Source organism: Myodes glareolus, chromosome 22, assembly GCF_982192425.1.
Source record: "Myodes glareolus chromosome 22, mMyoGla1.1, whole genome shotgun sequence".
Lineage (NCBI taxonomy): Eukaryota > Metazoa > Chordata > Mammalia > Rodentia > Cricetidae > Myodes > Myodes glareolus.
This window is the reverse complement of record NC_142047.1, coordinates 23,949,012-23,972,510: the sequence shown is the minus strand read 5'-3', so window position 1 is coordinate 23,972,510 and position 23,499 is coordinate 23,949,012. Positions and strand designations below refer to the sequence as shown.

Here is a 23,499-nt window from a genome sequence, read left to right as displayed (position 1 = left end):
GCTGACTGGGGCTGAGGATACTAGACTAGGCTTTCTGTGGAGCCTGTACCCCAAGGGCATTCCTGGCCTCAAGGGCCAAGCTCTAGGGTTCCTGCAGGAGAGGTGACAGTCACAGCTGTATCAGATAAGGACATGCCAGGTGAAGGCTACATATGGATTGAGGGACGTCCAAGCCTATGTCGGCTGGGCTGTCCCTTTGTGCTTTCTGCACCCCGGCACTCACCATCAACTGAGGCAGATGCGGATTCAAGTCCCATTTTGACAAATGTGCCGTCCCAACCCAGGGAGAAAGACAAATCTAGCCAGAGACACCCCATGGGTAAAGGTAAAGGCAAACCCGGGAACGCGCTGTTCAGTCTGGGGACTGCAACACTTGGTCGGGGAGAGCAGAGGCAGGTGGAAGCATCTCTGTCACCCTCCCAGAGGCATAGTTGTCCTCCCAGCCCTGTCCTCGCCAGCCATCCCGACTTACTCCAGCTCTTCCAGATGGTGGCAGTATCCCAGACCAGATGCCAGGTGGACCAGGCTCTCTGTGCTTACACAACTGGAGGTCAGTCTGTTGGGGACCAAAGAGTGGCAGGTCAGGCAGAGCCCAGGCCTCCGGAGGTCTGAAACCGATGACGGAAGCTGGGAGTGGTGCTTGGGGACAGTGGGCAGGGGACACCTGTCTTCCATAAACCTCGCCGCCCTGGACTAATTAAGTCAAGGTGTGCTGGAGGCAGAAGCTGGGGGTCCTCGAGTCACCCTTAGCCACGGTTGGACGCCGTGGGACTATCCAGCTGACACTACACAGCTCTGCACCTTCCGGGGTCAAAATCTGATCGCTCCAAGAGGCTTTGTTTGTTTGTTTGCTTGCTTCTCGTTTTCTTTTCTGAAACAGGGTCTCCCAATGTAGCCCTGACTGTCCTGAACTCACATGTAGACCAGGCTGGCCTTTAAGTCACAAAGATCCGCTTGCTTCTGCTCCCGAGTGCTAGGATTAAGGGAATGAGCCCCAGAACTGAGCTCAAGTTCATGATCATGAGTTTTTGTTTTACTTGTTTTAAAATTTCTCTCTGCTTAAATTTTTTCATGTTATTCTACTTATTTATTTATAAAAAATTATTATAGGAAAGTAAGAAAAACTCCTGAGAGTGGGAGGCTCCAAGAATACCAAGTTCTCTACTATTTAAAGACTATGATTTTGCTTATTTATTTGGTGTGTGGGTGTGTCTGTGTGTATGCACGCACATGCCACGGTGTGTGAATATGGAGGCCAGAGGACAATTTGGGGGTGGGGGTTTCTTTCCTTTCTCCATGTGGCTTCTGGAGACTAAACTCAGGTTCTCAGGCTTGGAAACAAGAACCTTTACTCACTAACCCATCTCACCAGCCAAGAGTTTCTTGATATAATAAGGTGCACTGAACATCAAAAGCCTCCAATTGCGTTGGGCATGGGGCTCATTCTAGTAACCTTAGCAGTCAGAGGCTAGGACATGAGGGTGAAGAGTTTGAGGCTAGTCTGGGTTACATATTGAGACCCTGTCTCAAAATCAAACCAAACCCAACTAAACTAAAGCTCCATTTTGCCGTCTTCGTTCTGATAATTAATTCAGGCAAGATATACCAATGGATGCTAAAATTTGTGAATGAAAGTCTGGATATCCTGGTTATCGACAGTCTGAAGTGATCTTCCTACAATACATGTGTCAATTGCAAAGAGAAACAGCAATTTTGCAAGTGAAGGAGCATGGCAGACACCACATTTACCAAGTGACACAATTAGTGTCTGCAGCTTGTTGTTGTTGTTGTTTGTTTTTTTAAAATATTTATTTATTCATATTTTACATTCATTGGTGTTTTGCCGTGAGTGTTGGGTCTCCTGGAACTAGAATTACAGACAGTTGTGAGCTGCAATGTAGTTACTGGGAATTGAACCGGGTCCTCTGGAAGAGCAGTCAGTGCTCTTAACCACTGAGCCATCTCCCAAGCCCTGTTTTTTCCTTTTTTTTTTTTTTTCTGTGTAACAGTCCTAGCTGTCCTGGAACTAGATCTTGTAGATCTGATCCTGCCTACCAAGTGTTGGGATTAAAGGTGTGCACCACCTCCGCCAGGCTCTGGGAATACATTTTTAGTTGTATGGCTGTGTCTCTAAGATCACATTTAGGATCCTGTAGCCTTAGCATCGTCTCCAGGACTCTGGGACCCTAGCTCAGGGAGGGAGCAGCATCCTGTGGGCCCAGAGGTTAGGACCAGGTCAGGTGAGCAGGCAAGGGGCCCTCAGTGAAAACGCAAGTCTACATACCGGAAGGTTTTGAGTTCACAGCTAGACTGCAGGAGGTTCTGCAGCAGCCTGGACCTGGTGGTGTCATCGTCACTGAAGTTAACCTGAGACAAGCTGCAAAGGGCCAAGAAGCTTCCAGAAGACTGCAGGTTGAACACACTTTGGGGATCCCCACCAGATAAGGACCCTCTAAGAGTTTTCCTGGGCATCCCTGAGTCTATGACCCTTGGCCCAAGTTTGAGTCCCACCCCCAGGGAAGTGAGAATATGGGGTGGAGGAGACACTGGGGTAACCAATAAACTTGAAGCCACCTCTAGTGCTGGAAATGCCAACCTGAGCAGTTGCAGTCTGGCACATGTCTCCATCAACCGTCTCGTAAGAAGACTGTGGTCAGTTCCCAGGTCACAGTGAGCCAACCTGGAAGCAGAGAGGGAAGCCACGGTTTCAGAGCTCCTGGTTCACGTTGGGGGTCCCGTCCCTGCCTTCACACTCATGATATAGGGTAAATATATGTCTGTTAAAGGAAGTCTTGAGTTTACTACCCAGCTACAAACATCACTGGGAAGGATGGTCCAGCTGGCATGGCCAGGTAGATCATTGACTACACAAGGATGGACATGCAGACAAGGAGATAAGTTGGGGCAGAGATCTAGTCACATTCCAAGCTCCAGTCCCCAGAATGTTTGCATGCAGAGCTGTATCCACTCAAAAGAGGGAACATCTCAATTTCCAAGGTATGACATTTGGATTGAGAGGTCATCAATCCAGGCATCCATGAGGGTGGAGAGTGGGAGGGCTTGGCCAAGTCTTGGCTGTCAGGAGTCACAGTTGAGACGGGGCATTTAAGATGAGACTTGGAATATGAAAAGGTATGACCGGATACAAGAGGAAGAAAGTAGGCAAGGAAAAGACATTCTGGGCAGAAGCAAGAGCCTGTGCAAAGAGCCTGGGGCGAGAAAGGGCAAGGTGGTGTTTGAGGAATTGAAAACGGGTGAGAAGGAATGGGGCTGTTGGGTTGGAGCAGGATGGAGAGTGATAGAGCGACCAAGCAGCACAAGATGCTGAGCAGGGGCTATGGGAAACACTGGCCCCAAGCAGGGCCACCTCCTGAGCCTCGCCACCAGCCACTCCCTGGAGGCTCCTGCAGCTGGGTCCCACCTGTTTGCCATGGCCTCGGAATTGTCTTCCTGGTGAGGAAATTTCAGCCAGAGCCACAGCTGGTGCTGGGTCTCGGAGAGGCTGAGGGAGAAAAGAGGTGTGGTGAGACGCATGGCCGCTTGTTTGGGCAGGTTGACTAGGTCTGAGTCTGCCTGCTCCCTGACTGGGATGATACAATGGATCCTCTAGCCTCAAACAAGGGCCAAGACAGTTAAAAAATGGGAGATGATGCCGAGAGCAGCCAGCACCATGGTGAAATCCGTTACCACACGTGATCCAGCCAAAACCTTGCTCCCATCATCGTTATCCATAGAACATCTTACTGTACTCTGGTGCCACTTCTGGGTAGCCAGCATGGACCCCCAGCCATGCCTGCCTGGACCTTGAACCCTGAGTTTCCCTCCTCTGACGTTGTGGCCTGCCTACTGCACAAGACTATACAAATAAGTATATTCTATATAAATGTGTATAGCTCTTCAAAACTCTCTACCAGTGACAAAGCTGTTAATCTACGGGATAAAATGTCTAGAGGACTGAGGGTAAGGGAAGGCTGCAATAGTCACAGAGTGGTGAATTCCCAGGGGCTCCTCCCTGAACTCACCTTAACTCAGAGAGACATCCTGAGGCCTGGGCACAGACTTCCATCACAGCTGGCAAGCTGATGTGGCCCACCCAGGGCTCTTCCAACCTGTCATGGAAGGACACAAACAAGGACCCCTGGGGTGAGCATCAACTATATCTGAGCAATACCTGGGGGAGGGGTAGTGCCATGGGGAGCCTAGAAGATTGTGTGTGTGTGTGTATGTGTGTCTGTGTGTTTGCCTATGTGTGTCTATGTATCTGTGTGTGTATGTGTGTGTCTGCTTGTGTTTCTGTATGTATATCTGTGTGTGTATCTGTGTGTGTATATCTGTGTGTGTGTCTGTGTGCGTATATCTATGTGTGTCTGTGTGTGTGCATCTGTGTGTGTCTCTGTGTGTGCATCTATGTGTGCTTGTGTCTGTATGTGTGTCTGTGTATGTGAAAGAGAGATATTTTTAAATTATAAAATCAGGACTGAGGATGTACTTAGAGTACATGCAGTCTTGGGTTCCATTCCCGGCACCACAAAAAACAGGTGTGGTGGTGCACACCTGTAATCTCACCACTTGGGTGGTGGAGGCAGGAGGATCAGGAATTAAAGGTTATCCTGGGATACATACATACATCCTGTCTCAGAAAACAAAACAAAGAACCCAGATAATGGGGGTATAGATATAATAAAATCATTTTAAATATGTATGAACATGTTACAATGAAACCCACTGTTATGATAATTAACATATGCTAATACAACATAAAATAATTTATGCATTTCGTCATATGTGTTATGGGCCCTGTATGCTTCTACTACACTGCTATGCCATTGTCATCTGCATTAAAAGGGAGATTAATGTTTTTAAAAAATTCTTTTTTAGTTAATGTTTTTTTTTTTTTCTTCTTCTTTTGAGACATGGTCTTGCTTTGTAAGCCAGGCTGGACTCAACCATGAGGCAATCTTTCTGTTTCAGTTTCCCAAGTGCTAGGATTATAGGTGCTTGTCACCAGGGCCCAGCTTGTGTGGGCATCCCTGTGTCGTGAGCATGCCACAGTCAGCACATATGGGGGTGTGTGGAGGTCAGCAGGTAACCTCAGGGGACAGTCCTCATTGTCTATACTGTTTGACACAGGGTCTCTGTGCTCCACTCCATAAGCCAGGCTAGCCGAGCAGAGTGTTCAGGAACGCCACTGTTCCCAGCTCCCGTCCTCCTCAGGAAGGGATGCAGGGATGGCAGATGCCCACTGTGATCAGCTTTACACAGATCTGGAGATCTGAATGCAGACCCTCATGTTCACATCCACCTCCCTGGCCCAAGGGTATTGTTTTAAAACAATTTTTGTCAGGTTTAACACAAGTTGTTATGTGGTAAAGGTAATGAAACCATAGCATACCTAACTATAATTCCAATTTTTTTTTATTTAAAGGAAAGAAGACGTGTATGAAGAGAGGAGAGGTGGAGTGAGATGCAAGGAAAATGGGCACTGGTGAGAAGGCAGAATTTTCATGAGCGATTTTATTTTGATTTTCTTTTCTTTCTTTTTTTTCTTCCTCTCTCTCTCTCTCTCTCTCTCTCTCTCTCTCTCTCTCTCTCTCTTTCTCTCTGTTTTTGTTTTTGGAGACAGGGTTTCTCTGTGTAGCTTTGAAGCCTGTTCTGACACTTGCTTTGTAGATCAAGCTGGCCTCGAGCTCACAGAGATCCGTTTGCCTCAGCCTCCTGAGTGCTGGAATTATAGGCATGCACCACCACTATCTGGCTCTTCTTTTCTTTTCTTTTTTCTTTAAATGGTTTATTTATTTTTATTTTATGTGAATTGGTGCTTTGCTTACACGAATGTCTGTGTGAAGGCATTGGGTTTCCTGGAACTGAAGCTGCCGTGTGGGTGCTGGGAATTGAACCCAGGTCCCATGAAAGAGCAGTCCATGCTCTTAACCACTGAACCATCTCTCCAGTCCTTGATTTTGTTTTTTTTTTTTTATATTTTCTCAACTTTGCTTGTTTATTTTATTGAGACAACGTTTCCTGGTGTAGCCCTGACTGTCCTAGAATCACTTTGTAGACCAGACTGACTTTGAACTCCAAGATCCGCCTGCCTCTGCCTCCTGAGGGCTGGGATTTTAAAGGCATGCGCCACCAGTGCGTGGCTCATTTTCTAAACTTTGTACAAGATGCACAAATGAATTTAGCAGTATGGAAAAGAGCTCTTTAAAGCATTCCTGCTTTACAGTTCAGTTGCATCATTTTTTTAAACATTGTTGTCCTTTATGCTCATCTGGATTTTCTGCCAAGTTTTAAAATGTTACTTTGGGGCTTGGAAAGTTTTATTTTAAGGTGTGAGTTGGGTGATCTAGGAAAGAACTGAACGCGGGGCACAGAGTCACATTTGCACACCCACATTCACAGCGCGGGGCTGGCTGGAAGGCGGAAGCACCCCAAGTGCCCATCAGCAGCTGAAGGAGTAAACTGTGGAGACCCATCTGCTGGGCTCAGCTAGAAACGGAAGTTCTCACACCTCCTGAAGACAGGCTCTGTGAAACACGCAGTCACAAAAGGGTCAATACAGCATGATTCTACGGACAGGAAGAACTGGAGGAGCCTGGTGCAGGGACTGCTCATGCTTGAGGCTGGGGTAAGTGGGACGTGAGGAACTGTTCATTAGAGATAGAACTTCAGCTTTGCAGGGTGGCGACTGCACACCACGCCGTGCACTTAATTGTGTTATGGCGGTTAATTTCTTTTTTACTTTTACTTTTTTTGTTATTTTACTTTTTGTATCTATTTGTCTATCTGTCTGTCTGTCTGCCCACCTGCCTGCCCACCCGTCTGTCCATCCATCCATTCATCTATCCAACTACCCATCCATCCATCCATCCATCCATCCATCCATCCATCCATCCATCCATCCATCTATCTATCTATCTATCTATCTATCTATCTATCATCTATCTATTTTTCTACCTACCTATTTACTTTGAGACAGGGTCTCATGTAGACCAGGCTAGCTTCAAACATTCTAGGTAGTCAAGGCTGTCCTTGATCTCCTGTTTCAGGAATTACAGGCTCACGACAGTACTCATGGCTGATTTTACTATCGTTTTGAGAAATGTGAATTCTTAAATCTTTTTTTTTTAAAGGTAAAGAGACTACTCAGCCTTCCTGCGCCTTTCTCTGGGCGATAGTGATGTGCACTGCTGCCCATGAAGCCAAGTTTTGGGGTCCAAACTTGTTAGCTCATCTCATGGAGCCTTTTGACATAACTACCACGTTAGAATAGTTGGTGGTTAGCCCCAGGGCACATGAGGACATGAACAAACACAGCCCTGCCTGTGAGGTGCAGTCACAGCTCAGAGTCATGGACCAGGAGTGCCCAGGAGCCTGTGTGGACATGGACCCCACAGCCAGCTCTTCCATGTAAGGACCACGTGAGAATTTCATCTTAAACCAGAAAATGTATGGCCCGAAGGATTGCCAGGAGATTCCTTGGGTGTCCTGGCTGAACTGCAATCCTTACTTATTTGTGTATGGGTTTATGTTCCTATGTTGAGAAGTGTCTCCCATAGACTCAGGCATTTGAACACTTGATCTCCAGTTGTGACTGTCTGGGAAGGTTTAGGAGGTACGGTCTTGTTAGAGGATGTCACTGGAGGTGGGTTTTGAGAGGTCATAGCCTCACCCCAGTTCAAGTGCTCATTCCCTGCTTTGTGCTTGTGGTTAAAGATGTGATATCTTTGCCTCCTGGAACTACCACATCTGCAACTGCCTGTCATGTGTTCCTGCCATGGTGGGGTCTTTTTTTTTCTTTTTTTTTTGTTTTTGTTTTTGTTTTTTGAGACAGGGTTTCTCTGTGTAGCCCTGGCTGTCCTGGAACTCACTCTGTAGACCAGGCTGGCCTCAAACTCACAGAGATCTACCTGTCTCTGTCTCCCAAGTGCTGGAATTAAAGGCATGCGCCACCACCACCACCCAGCTCATGATGAACTCTTATCCCTCTGGAACTGTACCCAAAATAAATTCTTTCTTCAGAGTTTCCTTTTGGTGTGGGATTCCTCTCTGTTAACTGTGAATATGTTTTTATTACCATTGGCTAATAAAGAAACTGCTTTGGCCTATGGCAGGGCAGACTAAAGCCAGGCAAGAAATCCAAACAGAGATATAGAGAGAGTAGGTGGAGTCAGAGAGATGCCATGTAGCTGCTGAAGGAGAAAGATGCCAGAATGCTGGAACCTTACCGGTAAGCCACAGCCTCATGGCGATACACAGATTAATAGAAATGGGTTCATTTAAGATATAAGAGTTAGCCAGGAATATGCCTAAGCTATTAGCCAAGCAGTGTTTTAATTAATACAGTGTCTGTGTGATTATTAAAGTCTGGACAGCCGGGCAATGAATGAGCAGTCTCTGACTACAGCCTTTGGTCACATTTATCACAGCAACAGGAAAAGTAATGCATATGTGCTCATATCCAAGTGTGTGCCTATTTGTATGTGTGTGTCAGTGCATTTGCACATGTGCATACTTGCATTTGGAGGCCAGGGGACAACCTTAGATGTTCCTCAGGACACTCCATCTTGTTTTTAGAGACAGGATCTCACTGGGCTGCAGCTTGCCAAGTAGGCTAGGCTGGCTGGCCAAGGAGCCCCAAAGGTCCTCCCCATCTCCATCTCCTCAATGTTGGGATTGCACCCCTCCTTTCTTTCATGGGCTTTCAGTTCTGGGGCTGAATTCAGGTCTTTGTGTGGCGAGGCAAGCATTTCACTGACTGAGCCACCTCCAGCTCCCAATCCTTGCTTTTAAAGAGATGTTTAGAAGAGGTATTTTTATGGGGTCTGTGTTTCACTGTAAAATACTTTAGCCAAACAAATGTGAAGTAAATTAGGAAGAGAATGAACAATTATCAAACACAGGAAATGGAATGTGAATTTATAAAGATTATACTATCTCTCTCTCTCTCTCTCTCTCTCTCTCTCTCTCTCTCTCTCTCTCTCCATTTCAGTGTCTTCTTTCTCTGAACGCTTTTACATTATGGTGAGAATATAAGCATATTTATTTTGCATTCCATTAGGTGTCCTTCAGAACTTTTTTGGTAATTTTTAAATTGATTTTAATTATTATTTCCTTTGTGGTGTTTGAGATGAAACCCAGGACTTCATATATGCTAGACAAGCACTCTGCCAACTGACTATACACAACGCATGATTTATTTTTTTTTAAACCCCAAAGCATAGCCTTCCTCTCCTCAGGGACAGTTTCCCTGTGTGCCTGGGACGGCTCTGGGGCAGAGAAGTGGGCTCTTGAGTGCAGGGAATGGCCAGGCTGTGACCGTGGGGACCCCATCTTCCTCAGCTTCCCCCCCTCCCAGGTGAAGGAGGATACCTGAGGCCCAGCAACCCTGCTGGTCGATTCACCAGACTCAGGAGGTTGGTCAACTGTGGCAGGTCCAAGTGGCACCTGGTCAGCCTGGGGACAGAGATCAGTTACTGGTATGGCTCAGGCAGGCAGGGAGCCTCACTTCTCAGTGTCCCCACAGGCTGGGCCTGTCACTCACCAGAGCTCTGTCAGCTGTTGGGCCTGGCTCAGGCTGGGAGCCAGTCTGGATATGTGTTCTGGACTGAAGCTGCACTCACATAGCCTGAGGGGAGAAAGCAGGGCAGAACCTGAGGCTTGTGCTGCCGGTCTCTCCTCCCACGCTTCTCAGAGGACACAGACCTAGGTTGGGGCTATGCAAACTGACGGGTGCCGGGGACTGCCTTAGGAGCTGGGAGTCAGTCACCTGTGGAGCATTACCACATGGGTACACCACCAGCTTCCCGACACAGGGCGCCTGCCTGCTATGCCCGCTGTACATCTCATTTAGCCTCATGGTACATTAGAGGCAACCATGGAGTGATCCCAGCACACAGCTGCTGGGCTATTTCTGGGGAGGAAAAAGCTGACTTCAGCAGGGTCCACCCGACTCTGTGGCTAATCAGGTAGTTCAGGCTCCCTGTGTGGAGGGTGAGCCTGGGCATTGGTTGTGGCCTTGCCCTTCACTGCCTACAGGTAAGCTAAGTCTGTTGTCCCTGAAAAGGGGCTACAGGACCCCAAAAAGGTTCACTCTGATATCAGGGCCACTGGTGCTTCTCGGGCCTCCAGGAGGGGCTGCCATAGAAGCTGGCCTTAAAGGGTTAAGAGAATTTTCTCTGAGAAACAGCAGGAGAAATGAATGCTAGACTCAGGGCCCATGGTGAGCGGTGTAGGAAGGGCCTCATCAGGCAGGAAGTGCTGGTGGATGGAGAGCGAAGGCCGTGTGTGTGTGTGTGTGTATGTGTGTGTGTGTGTATGCACGTGTGCACGCGCACATGCATGCTCTCATGCACTATATGTAAATGAGAGCGTATATGTATGTAGTATATATTTTGTGTGTATAGTCTATGTGTGCTATGTGGGATAGTATGTGTAGGATGTGTGCATTTTGTATATCTAGTACATGTGTGTACTTTGTGTTGTATAATATGGTATAATGTAGTTTATGTGATGTTGGGGATGGAATAAAGACATCAATGTTCATCAGGAAACCAAACCTGGGTTGTCAGAAGTTCATCTTAGGAGAGAACCCAGTGAGGAAGGCATGGGTTCCTCATAGATCTTATCCCTGCCTTCTTTCCTGCTCAGCACCCCACCTAGGATTACCTCAGTATTGTCCCAGCTTCTTTCTCTTTGGACAAGCGTATCCGGAAGTCCTGCTCAGAGCCCAGACTGTGAGAAAAGAGGGCAGGGAGGCATCAGCTTGCACTCTGGGCACCCAGGGCACTGAGTAGGTGCAGAAGAGACAGACCGAGGCACAGGAAGCAGGGCAGGTCTTAGCCACACAGCCTATGAGGAACAGGTCTGCACACCTGGCCTTCTCCACCCTAGTGGCACCCACCAGGGAGACTCAAAATCACACAACATAAAGCTGCAATGTGGGGGTCTTGCACCCCACCATTAGTCAGTGGTTGGCAGCTTACCTCACAGAGACCTCACAGACACGAGGGCAGGAAGGCAAGGTCTCCAGCAGGCACAGGACCCCTTCCTGAGAGATGCCATTGTGGCTGAGGCTAGGAGAGAAGCTCAGTTCAGCTGGGTTCCTGCCCCTTGACTCCCCCTCCAATTTCATTCTCCAGGAGAGAGAGAGAGAGAGAGAGAGAGAGAGAGAGAGAGAGAGAGAGAGAGAGAGAGAGAGAGTATTCTACACAGGAAAGGCACCTGGAGTCCTCAGAGCTGCCCCTACTGAGCCTGCAAGCCTGCAGTTCTATGGTGTGATACATTGAGGAGTCTGATGAGGCAACTCCATCCCTAGCAACTCCATCCCTAGCAGGGCCAGGGACTCCCAGAGTACCAAGTTCAGTTGCCTAGCAACAGGCTGTATGAGGCCACGGAGTGAGAGAGTGGAAGATTCCTGAGAACTCTCCCTTGCTGCAAGTCCTTTTCCAAACTTGGGTCCCATAGATGTAGTTAGAGGGTTTTCAGGAATGGCACCAACCAGGAGCTGGCTGCTGCAGCCCCACATCACTCGGTAGGGATGGAATGTTGCTATCTCAGTGCAGGGTACATGACGGAGGGGAAGATCTAACTTATCTTGAGTGTCTGACACAGGATCTGTCCTCGGTGGGGATAAGAGAGGAGGTTGTGAGAGATAGGGTCAGGTAAGAGTCCCCCTTCCCATCACTGACCCTGTTCTCAAGTTCTCTTGAGATGTTCTCCAAAGGGACCCACTTATGCTCTTATTGAAGCGGGGGGGGGGGGTGTCCCCCGGCTGTCTCCAGGCTGCTCTTACTTACTTAAGCCACCCAGAGATGGGTAACTGTGGCAGGCATTTCAGAAGGCACCTGAGCCCACCGTCACCCAGCAGGTTGTCTGTGAGGCTGCAAGAAGGAAGGGACAGTGTTAGTGAGCCAAGCTCTAGCTCCGCCTTCTCATGGTCCCTGTGGCCACTGGATTGGCTGCCACTGCTGCTTATCACCACCACGGCACCAACAGCCTCACCACCAGAAGCACCAGCACCGGACTGAGCTACCAAGCCCATCACCCCACTGTGAGCCTAGGCGGACAGCTTCACAATCCCCACTGACCCCCTCATCGGCACCTCAGTAAACCTGTGTTTACTGTGTCTTCCTCACCCCCTCCGTTATCTGTGGCACTCACAGGGCTCAGGTTCCTCTAGCAGGCTTTGGGGAGTTAGAAAAAAACGGATGAGTTTTCCCCTGTCCCGTGGCTGAGGCCAGCTAGAATTTGCAATTTCCCAACAAGAAGTGATTCAAGGAAGGGACAAATGTTTGGAGGATGTAATTACCTCACAGATTCCCTCCTGCGGATTAGGGATCTGATGCCAGAAACCACCAGAAGCTACCTCAATACTATCCCTCCTCCCTCTCCTGATAGCAACCCTGGTCTCAGTCACAACTTTAGAAACGGAGCCATGGTCTTCTGAACATCTGATTTCCAGACTATATTTCTGACACTTTAAAAAAAAAAGATTATTTTCTTTTTATTTTATGTGTATGGGTGTTTGTTTACATGTCTGTATGCCTACTACATGTGTGCTTGGTGTCTCCAGGGGGAGCAGATGCCCTGAAACTGAAGTTCCAGCTAAGTGACAGCTACCATGTGGGTTCTGGTAACAAAAGCTGGGTTCTCTGCAAGAGCAGCAAGTGCTGTTTACAACCACTGAGCAATCATCTCTCCAGTCCTATGGCCCTGACACTTGTTTGGAATTTTCTGAGAATGTTCCTTTAAAAATTGCTTTATAGAGGTCGGAGAGATGGTCCAGCTGTTCAGAGTGCTCGCTGCTTTTGCAGAGGACCAGAGTTTGATTCCTAGCACCCGCACAGGATGGCCCAACCACCCAGAACTCTGGCTCCAGGAGATCCAACATCCTCTTCCTTCTGGCCTCTGGGTATTCGCTGCGTGAAATGAAAGAGTGTATGTGAATGAGTGTGTGTGTGTGTGTGTGTGTGTGTGTGTGTGTGTGATAGATTTTAAAAATTGCTTTGTGTCACAAAGTCAATTAATAGAATGACTTGCATTTGATTTCCGTGATACTGGAGTGTGAGCCTAGGACTTTGTACACACTAGTGCTCTAACCACTGGGAAATACCTCCAGCTCTAAAATGACCTTTAAAACAAGGTAAGTTTCCCTCTACCACGAAACATTCTTCTTTCCTAAAACACATGCTTTCCAACCAGCCACAGTTCTCCTCTTGACAACACCTTCACTGAAATTTGTTTAAGTTGAGATCGGGTCTCACTATGTGATGCCTTAAACTTGCTACGGAGCCCAGGCTGGCTTGGAACTTGGAATCCTCCTGCCTCGGCTCTAAAATGGTAAGATGATGTATCTGGTCATAAGAGAAATGTAAACGACGTAGGTTATTATTATTTTTACAAGGCTCCTTTATTTCCCAGGGATTCTCGGTTGGACGACCACCACCTGGAAGTGCTGCAGTAGCCCTGTGATGCTGGCCAGGCTCTGGAACTCTGGGCTCTGAGTTGCTTATCTGTGCCCAGGGCAATCGTAGTAGCCAGGCTTCTGAGAGAGTAACGGGAGCACACGAAGCATTTACAATATGGAGAATCTCTATAGTGCACTGCTGCTGTCTTCTTTCTGGGGGACGAGGGCACTCGCCCCCTGTTTGAGCACTCAGCACAAGCCACAGACATGCCACTTCATAAGTCCCCATCCTGGCTGGCCCCAGGTTCCTCTTCAGCCTAACCATTTGGTCCTTTTTACCATCTGCTAGGCAAAACAATACGCCTCCTATTAGACACCCTGCTCCCCAACATCTACCTACAGGCTTGGGTGTACTGGGCCAGCACGTGGCTGAGGGGCTGCCAGCATCTTCTCTGAAGAGCTGCCCAGTGACGGGATGTGATGGTTAATCTGCACTGCCAACCTGACTGGATTTGGGATCACCTAGGAGTCGCACCCCTGGGCGTGACTGTGAAGGCATTTCCGGAGAGGCTTGACTGAGGAGAGAAGCATCCTTGTGCTTCCACCACCACACTATGCCTTCTTCATCACGGTGGAGCGTAGCTCACTCAAACCAGGAGCTGAGGCCAGGTGGGGTACTGCCCACCTGTAATCAATCCTAGCATCCTGGAGGTGGTGGCAGGTGGATCCAAAGTTCACCACCATCATCATCAAACTTACTATATAAGTAAGTTTGAGGCCAATCTGGGCTATGCTAGACTCTGTGACTCTGTCTTAAAACCCAAGCCAATCAACCAAATAGCTCGTAAGTCCAAATAAACCCCTTCCTTCCTTAAGTCACTTCAGTTAGGTGTTTGTCACACAGGGATGAGAGAAGAGACTAGCTTGGCCATGGTGGGAGTAGTGGGGAGAAGAGGAAGCACAGGCTGGGAAGACTTAGAGATGAAAGCCAGAGTCGCCCCCCCCCCCAAACAACTGATCCTGAGAGCTGAAGAGGGACACACAGGATGCCTGCTCTTAAGGACACTCACTCTTGTACCTGCCCAGCCCCATTCAGGTGTGCTCCTCTCCCTCCTCCTCCTCCCGACTTACTCAAGCTGGATGAGGCCTTTGCAGCTGCTCAGTGAACAACACAGTGACTCCACCTGCTCCTGGCTGAGGCGGCATCCTGAAAAGCTGTATGGTCCGGTCGAAGACAAGGAAGAGATTATGAATTCAAATACTCAGACCTCTTCTAGATCAGCTTTTCCTGCATTCAGCTCCTGAGCTCCAGGGGTCCTTACCAAAGCTGGGACCCTTTGAGAACACCGGGCACCCTCAGCTCCCTGCAGGCCCCTTTTGGTGCCTATGTACTCCCTCTGGGAAGGGTGCTTCTCAGTGTGGTCCCTAACCAGTCACATCAGAATCACTTGGGAACTTGGAACGTGAATCCTGGGTCCCCCCTAAAACCTGCCGATCAGAAACTCCAGACCGAGGTCAGGAGATTCGAACTCAAGCGCAAAGACCTCCAGGTCATTTCGGTAACTGGACTCTTTCCCTTCAGTAAGAAAGCTCAGACTGAGGGGAGGAGAATGAGGGTGACATCTGTGTTTGCAAACGCTGGAGTGTAAAGGACAGTCAGCCTGTGATGCGGGAGAATTATCTGTATTCTGTCAATCATATTTTAATAAAACGCTGATTGGCCAGGCAGGCAGTATAGGCAGGAAAGCCAGACAGGAAGTAGAGGTGGAGCAAAGAGACTGGGAGTATTCTAGGAAGCTCCCTCTGCCACTCCTGCGCAGACCACCGAAGAGGCAGCATGTAACTTGCCCAGCTGAGAAAGGTACAGAGCCGTGTGGCTAATGTAGATAAGGATAATGGGGGTAACATAAGTTATAAGAGTTAACAAGAAGCCTAACCTAATGGGCCAATCAGCTAATAACTTAATGTAGACTATGTGTGATTTTCTTTGTTGCTTGCCGGTTGTGGGGTACTGGGAGGGACAGATACCCCAAGCAAGCCGGCCCTCATGTTACAAGCCTGTCTGTTTGAAAAGGCCCTACAGTGAAATCTCATAGTCAGTTACATGGAAGGGCCATGGCCAGCCAGCCATCTTTAAAAACAAACAAACAAAAAAACAACAAAACAAAATAAAAAACAAACCCTTAAGTCAGAGAGTTGATAAAATTGCTAGCTAACTTGAAAAAAATCATTATTAGTAATTTGAAAAAAAATCATTATTACTCTCCTTAATTTTTAAAAATTCTTCTTTTTTTTTTAGGATATGGATTTTCTACGTAGCCCAGGGTGGCCTTGAACTCACAATCTCCCTGCCTCAGTCTCCTGAGTGCTAGGATTACAGGTGTGTGCCACCACGCATGACCTCATTATTTGCTATCTAACCCTTGCAGAAAGACTGTTTCTGCCCCTGGGTCTGAAGCAGTCAGCAATCGGAGCTCAGAGTCCAGCCATTCTTCCTACTCTATGACCACACTGTAACGCTCAGCAGGTACTGGCTATTCATTGACTGTCATTTCCCAGCAAAGAGATGACAACCCAGAGGGATGGATCCAGGGTCCCACAGGGAATGAGTGGCATTCAGCTGCCTCTGCATTCAAAGACTATCTTCTTGCCCTCCAGCACTGTCAGGGCCAAGAGGGCAGGGTCACTTGCCACTGTTTATGCCTGGTGCCTTATATATTGGTTTGTGCAGCTTTGCCAATGTTCTGCTGTTCTGTTTGCCAATGTTCCATAGCTCCCTGTTGTATCTGAGGAAGCCAACAGTCAAAGGGTAAGCAGCTTGCCCAAGCCCCCTTGGGGACCCTGGTGCCACTGGGTAGGATAGCCTGATTGCTGAGCAGGTCATGCATCCCTTTCTGTGGACCCCGTCTATTTGGACACAGACTCTCTGTTAGCCCCTGGGCCCAGCCCAGCCCTCACTGGGCCTTGTATTCTCCCAGCTGGAGGAACTAGCTCACATTTGGCTGCAGGCATCCTGCATGCTTCTCTGGCCCTAGGATTTAGGTCTGCTTGTCCTTAATCTCTGTGCATGTCCAGGATGGCTCAGGGGACTTACCCAAAGCACACACCCTCTTGCTCTTCCTTGGAGCCAAAGTGCAGGGCAGCATCGCATAGGGACCTGTAGTGACAATAAACACTCAGTCACCCTTGGCCATTGCCCCAGGGTGCCCAGACTTTGGCTTGGGCACTTCTGAGAACTCACACCCTCCATACACCAGGCTTCACCCTCCAAAACTAGCCCTAGGGCTCCCAGCATGATGCCCACCTGAGAGTGACCTTCTGGACCCGTGGGCACAGGTTGAAGATGTCAGCCAGCAGGAAGGGGCTTTTTGAAGATAGGACTGTGTGGTTCAGCCTAAAAAGAAAACGGGCAGGGCCAACCAGGGTCACTGGCCAAGAAAACAGCTATGCTGGAGGGACAGGAAGAGGAGTACCATCTTGGCTGCCAGCCCAGCAAGGGAATACGAAAGACAACAGAGACTCAAGGGGGGCAAAAAGGAGTGGAGTGGGAGCAATATAACAGGGCTTTGAGTTCTGGTTCTCCTTGCTAACTGTGTGGCTTTGAGTAAGCCTCCGAGTCTCAGTCTCCCTATGGGGCAAACGCGACTAATTGTGGTACTCGCTTCTCTCCAGTAGGCACCTTGCCTGGCATGCAAGATTATTGCTTTGGTTTAAATTTTCTTTTAAAGATTTATCTGTGTTTATATGCCTCTGCGTGTCTGTGTGGGTGTATGTTACCCGTGTGTATGGAAGAGGCAGCGTACCCAAAGAGTGCAGAAGAAGGCATCAGATCCTCTGGAGCTGGAGTTAGAGGTGGTTGTTAGCCATCAAACTCGCAAGAGCAAGAGGTTCTCGTAGCCATGGTGCCATTTCTAGCGCCTTACATTTATTTCTTCTTTTCTGTGTCTGGTGTTCATGCACATGTATGGGCATGTTCTCACATGTGGGCAGGATGTTGTTGTGTGTGTGTGTAGGGGTGTGTGTGTGTAGGGGTGTGTGTGTGTATGAGCATCCCAAGGTTGCTATCACGAATCTTCCTTGATCTCTATCTTCCACAGTATTCTTTAAGGCAGAATCTCTCCACTGCAGCCTGAACACGTCAATATGGCTGGTCTCACTAGTCAGTTTGATCAGTTGAATTCTTTCCACACAGATCACAAGCCACAAGAAATGAGGAGAGACAGACATCCTAGTGACACCCGAAGGGGCAAAATTACCACCAGCTGCAAACTTGGGTCTCAAACACTTGGATGTGGGTGCATCTTGCCTGGGACACAGCTCCCTCTCTTTTCGTTGCTGCTCTTGGCCCTGAGTCTTTCCTCTACTCAGCAGTCTACCTTCCCAAAGCTACTACCTTAGCTTTGGAAAATTCAAACTACTCATCTGTCTTTCAAATTCCTGGGAGAGAAAACCCAAGGCCTCTCCCTGGCTGCCAGGTCCCGTGGTCAGCCCTGATGACTCCTTCCATTATCTTCCTGCTTCTTCCTGCCAGCCAGTGACTCTGCTCTCCTGCGGATCAAGGCTGTTCCTGTAACCCCTCAAGATAGCTGTGCTTCCAGGCTGCAGATAGGCTGATCCCTTCCTGGAATGCAGTTCCCAGCCCTTCACAAGCTCACAAAGCCAGATTCCTGCCATCCTTCCTGTAGCTTTTCCGCTCATGCCTCCTGTGGGAGTCTGAACATAACCGGTCTCCAGAATCTCATACAGAGAGGCACTATTAGGGGGGTGTGGCTTTGTTGGAGTTAGAAATGTGTCACTGTGGGGGCAGACTTTGAGGTTTCCTACGCTCAGGACACTGTCCAGTGTCTCAGTGGACTTCCTGTTGCCTGCAAGATGTAGGTTCTCAGTGACTACTGCCTGCACACTGCCATACTCCCCATCATGGTGAAAACGGATTAAACCTTGAAACTGGAAGAAAGACACCCCAATTGAATGCTTTCCTTTACAAGAGTGGCCATGGTCATGGTGTCTCTTCACAGCAATAGGATCCCTGAGACACCTACCATTACCAGTCATCAGCTGTATCCCCTCTCCAGATACTTACTACTAGAGAAGACTATCTTGTATCTTATTAATGGTTACAGTCACATATTGATCATTCGGTTTAGGCCTCTCTATCTATCTATCTATCTATCTATCTATCTATCTATCTATCTATCTATCTATCTCTATCTCTATCTCTCCCCTGTGGATTTTACTCTGTAGTCAGGCTAACCAAGAACTTGAGATCCTCTTGCCTCAGCCTTCCCAAGGGCTTGGGTCTTGCCTGATGCCACCTGGCTGCATCACTTGCTGTCACTGTGCTCCTTGCTTGACTCACAGTACAATGAGGAAAACACCAAGAAGGCAAGGTCCTGGTCATTTGCTTTCATTCCAGTGCCCATAGCAGCCCAGATGGTGCCTGATCAGCAGCAGCAGCAAGGGTGAGCAAAATGAAGTTAAGGCCAAACAAGGGCTCAGAGACAGATGCAAATCATCACACAGATGCGGTGTGACTGACCATCCTGTCTCTGGCCATCTGACATCTGCACCCCACTCCCCACTCCCCATAGGCTCAGAAGAGAAGCACGGATCCAGAGGCAATGTAAGCAGTCTCTGACATGCCCAGCCTTGGAGCTCTTGCCGCTATTAATGCTATGATTTAATTTCCCGTTGTATTTTTTTCCCATCTCAGCTGTGGATGTTTCTCCCCAGCCCCCTCTGCTAGAAGCATATTTAAAGTAAATCCTTTTTAAATTCTAACCAGTCTGCACTGAAATTAGAAAACAGAGTTTTAAATACTTTGACGAATGCTGCTTAAATTCCTCCCCTTTGACAGAGTTAAAGGGGTGACCTTTAGAAACATGGCATGTGACATATACATGGCCTATATCTGCTTAGGCCCTTTGTAGGAGTAGATGACCTTCCCATAGGCAGCAGACACGTGACCGACTCTTGGTCACACTCCTCCCATCTTTCATGAGCTTCTGAGCCCATGGCCTATTTGAGTGCAAACCCAGAGCAAGACCAGGACTATGAACCCCATTGTCAGAATGCAAAACTGAGGTCCACAGAAGACAATCGGGTGATGCTGAGTGACCTGAGCCTCAGAGGTGAGGGATGAACTGATGCAGTGGTGGGAGGATGGAGAGGAGGAGGGAATAAGAAGGACAACTCTGCCGCACGGAGCCTGGGGCACACGGTCAGCTGGGCAGAAGGACTGGAAGCCTGAACTTACTGCAGCAGGCTGAGCTGGGGCAGCCGGGGCAGACACTGCAGCAGGGTCTTCAGGCTCTCGTCACACAGGGTCTTGCAGGACAAGCTGTGAAGCAAAGGATTTGAATAAGGTGAAGGAACCGTCTAGAAAGCGGGCAGCATAGCTTTACAGCCAGAGCCCTTGGGAGATGAGACGAGACATGCTGCTGACAGGATCCCTCTCAAGACTGGGTTAGGTCAGACACGTCTTGGAAGCACTGGATGGAGCAAATGAAGTTGCTTTATTCTGTGTGTCTTTCACAAGCTGTTGGACATCTTGAGTTTCCAAGGGACCCCTGGTCTGGGAGACTCCTCTCTACAAACTCCACAGGCTGGCAGAATTGTGAGTGGAGGGTCATCACCTACCTCCACCCCAGCAGGGAGGAAGCAGGTGGGACTGGGAGCTGTCCGACTGGAGAGATGTGGGTTTCTATGACTCATCCAAACCCACCAATCACCGCATAGCAGGTACAGATAAGGTGACAGAAACAGCACACACAGGAGACACAAGCACCTACCCTTGGACCACTGTGTGCCCTGAATATCTGGAGAATCCCATTGCCCTCCACTAGGGTCTGGGGTCACTTGCTGTCCCCAGAGCCCTTTGGGCTGTTTTTCCCTCTTCCCTTCACCCCCCCTTACCCATCCTTGCACTTTCTCCTCCACCCCTTTTCCGCTGTGCCTGAAGGCCACTGGCCCCAGTCCTGCTGTATTCATTAGTTGGTTGGGAGGAGAGGATAGAACAGCATCGATGTGGGTGCTGGGTGGAGGGGCAGGAGCAGCCTGCGGTCTGAAGCTGAGTACCTCTAATGGAGCTAAGCTAATGGAGCTCAGCTTCAGGCTCAGACTCGCTCTTTCTGCCCCCATCTAGCCTGGATCTGGGGCAGTGTCTGAGTGGGGCCTTCACTGAGGGAGGCCTTTGCACAGTGCCTTCCCTTGTGGGGCTTCCCCACATCCCTAGTCCACAGCACCATGGCCTCTGGGTCTATACACACTTTTAAAGCAATAGACACATGGCCCCTTCCAATTTATCACTGGTCCACCAGTAGGTAGAGAAGGAAGTAGGCCTGAAGCAGGGGAACTGACCACCTTTCCTGACCTCTAAGGGAGTCCCAGGGCAGTCAGTGATGCTGGGGGCGGGGACCCTGAGGTGCTACTTATTCTCTGAATCCCTACTCTACCAATCTTTCTTATGAAGCATGAGCAGGGCCTGCAGCTCCAAGCCCTGTGTAACCCATGGCCTGGTATTCAGTGGGTGCTTAACAGGTACACAATGCTGAGGTGCTTTGGGAAGCGTTGCTGTGACACCACAGGAATGCCTGGTATAGTCTGTCTGCACAAACCTAGGTGGGTTTGCAGCATCCTGCTGCAGACGGCCAAGGTGCAAAGGCATGGAAATGCAAAAACACTCCAGGCAGGGCCACTGAATACTGGATGATGTGGTTGATGATTGTAGGACATTATTGTTAATATCTGAGGTTTGATAATATTTTTGTGGTTACATTAAAAATGGGAGTACAGAGCATGGTGGGGCACGCCTTTAATCCTAGCACTTGAGAGTGATTTCAAGGCCCTCCTGGTCTACAAAGTGAGTCCCAGGCCAGCCAGAGTGACGCAGTAAGACTTTGTCTTAAAAAAAAGTAAGCAAACAAATAAATATAAAATAATATATACAGCTTTTCATACCAAAATATTTACAAATAAAAGCATAAAACGTCAAACCAGGCAGTGGCGGTGCACACCTTTAATCCCAGGACTCAGGAGGCAGAGACAGGGGATCTCTGTGGGTTCGAGGCCAGCATGGTCTACAGAGCAAGTTCCAGGACAGACTCCAAAGCTACAGAGAAACCCTGTCTCAGTGCCCCCACAAAAAGTATAAACTATCTGGCAACTACTTCAAAATCATTGAGCATATATGCATGTGTTCATATACGTATGCATACATGTGTGTGCATGGGAATTTTTGTTGTTTTGTTTTGGGACAGGGTGTCACTGTGTAATCCCAACTGGTCTGGAGCCAGCTGTGCGGTCCAGTCTGGCCTTACACTCCTGATACTCCTGCCTCAGTCTTGAGTGTTGGGATTGTGGGCAGGGGCCACTGTACTTAGCTGTGTGCCATAGTATACGGAGAGGGGGTGGGGGTGTGTTATGAGTCCATCACTCTTGGGGGAGAGGGGAGTGCCTAAGGCCCTTTATTTTCTTTCTCTCTCTCTCTCTCTCTCTCTCTCTCTCTCTCTCTCTCTCTCTCTCTATATATATATATATATATATATATATATATATATATTAGAATAAAAGAGCTGTTTAAACAACAAAGTAACCTCACAGTGAAGAAGTGTGGCAGACACAGCCTTGGCCAGGTAGTCAACGTCAATGTAAGCCTGACAGCATGCCCTAAAGAAATACCACGTGGTAGTTAGTTGGGTGAATGCTACCCCCACCCCAGTCCAGACTTTAGTTTAACCTGGAGAAAAACAGCCAAATTCAACCAGGAGACGGCTTACAAAATACTTATCTGAAGGCCCTCAAAACCAAAAAGGACATGGAAAACAAAGAAAGAACTGCAAGCTTCCAGGAAGATGGGAGGCTGAGAAGAAACACTTGAAAAGCAATGCCGGTGCAGACTGCGATCCAGATTGCAGAGATCTGTCTCCATGGAAAGAGCGCAAAAGCTTGAGTCAACAGCTGTCTGTCACAGGTGTTTCTTCACTGTGACAAACACACTATGTAACAAGAGATGCGGGCTCTCAGCACTCCTCCGCAACTTTTTTGAAACATTGTCTTAAAGTGTTCTAAAGGAGTTTTTCGAAAGGGAATTGAGGGTCAGTGTGATTTGAGACGGCTCCCTGGGATCTACAGGGTGGAAAGCAAGAACTGGTAACCGTGAGCTCCTCCGACTTCCACATAAGTATCATGACATGCACACCCACAAATGTCCACAAAATAAATATAACAAGCTTTTAAAAAATGAATCGAGGACTTGTGAGATGGCTCGGAGGGTAAAGGCACTTGCCGTCAAACCTGACAACCTGAAATCAATTCCTGGGAGCCGACTCCGGAAATGCCTCCTCTGACCTCACATGCATGCTGAGGCATGGACATACATTGCCTCGCCTCTGCAAACAACACATGAGCAAAATGAAATAAATGTTTTTAATGACTCACAACGTGACCCTCAGGGAAAGCCACACTGTCTATTTAGGACAGGGAGATTGCACACGGCCAGATCCCATCCTGCCAAACAATGCAAACCTCTCCTTCTGGTGCGTTCACTATGGAGAAGTACATGGGAAGCACACACTGGGGGTCGCATGGATTACCTTGTCCAAAGGCTGATACCAATCTGCAGTGGAGCCAGAAGTCAGGGCATGAGACTGCCGCAAACTAGGAAAGCAGGTGTGAGCCAGGTGAGGCTGTAGGCTGCACCTGGCCTAAGACTGCTAACTGTGGCGGAGTGGCACTAATCAGAAAGATCCAAAGTCTGAAATAGTTTGAACACTGATATCACACTGCAAGTGGAAAATTCCAGTCCTGACAGGTCCCAGCCCCCAAGTACAGGCTCACTGTAGACACTGGATATGACTTTCAGGTTACGGCACAGGGCTTACCCGAAACAACTGAACTTTGTGTTTAGATCTGATTCCTTTTGCCAAGGTATCTCATTCTGCATATGCAAACATTCCAAAACCTAAAGAAAATTCCAAAATCTCAAACACTTCCAGTTCTGAGCATCTTGGATAAAAACCAAGCAATCAGAAAGTAAAAACGGGACATACAGTGCTCAATAAGTGGACAGGGCTGTGACAAACGACACCATG

At 48.5% G+C, this 23,499-nt stretch overlaps 1 protein-coding gene across 1 annotated transcript in view; it reads right to left on the bottom strand.

Annotated features, from left to right (window-relative positions):
• Nlrc5 (NLR family CARD domain containing 5) overlaps window positions 1-23,499 on the bottom strand; it is an 83,150-nt gene that overhangs the window by 11,088 nt on the left and 48,563 nt on the right. The window contains exons 24-37 of the mRNA XM_087900390.1: window positions 19,665-19,748; window positions 16,713-16,802; window positions 16,503-16,565; window positions 14,540-14,623; window positions 11,799-11,882; window positions 10,986-11,075; window positions 10,669-10,734; window positions 9,545-9,628; window positions 9,373-9,456; window positions 4,023-4,109; window positions 3,422-3,502; window positions 2,597-2,680; window positions 2,285-2,377; window positions 473-556 (exon numbers count right to left, since the gene is read on the bottom strand). Coding sequence (XP_087756516.1) covers window positions 473-556; window positions 2,285-2,377; window positions 2,597-2,680; window positions 3,422-3,502; window positions 4,023-4,109; window positions 9,373-9,456; window positions 9,545-9,628; window positions 10,669-10,734; window positions 10,986-11,075; window positions 11,799-11,882; window positions 14,540-14,623; window positions 16,503-16,565; window positions 16,713-16,802; window positions 19,665-19,748 — 1,158 coding nt within the window. The remainder of the gene's footprint in view (window positions 1-472; window positions 557-2,284; window positions 2,378-2,596; window positions 2,681-3,421; window positions 3,503-4,022; window positions 4,110-9,372; window positions 9,457-9,544; window positions 9,629-10,668; window positions 10,735-10,985; window positions 11,076-11,798; window positions 11,883-14,539; window positions 14,624-16,502; window positions 16,566-16,712; window positions 16,803-19,664; window positions 19,749-23,499) is intronic.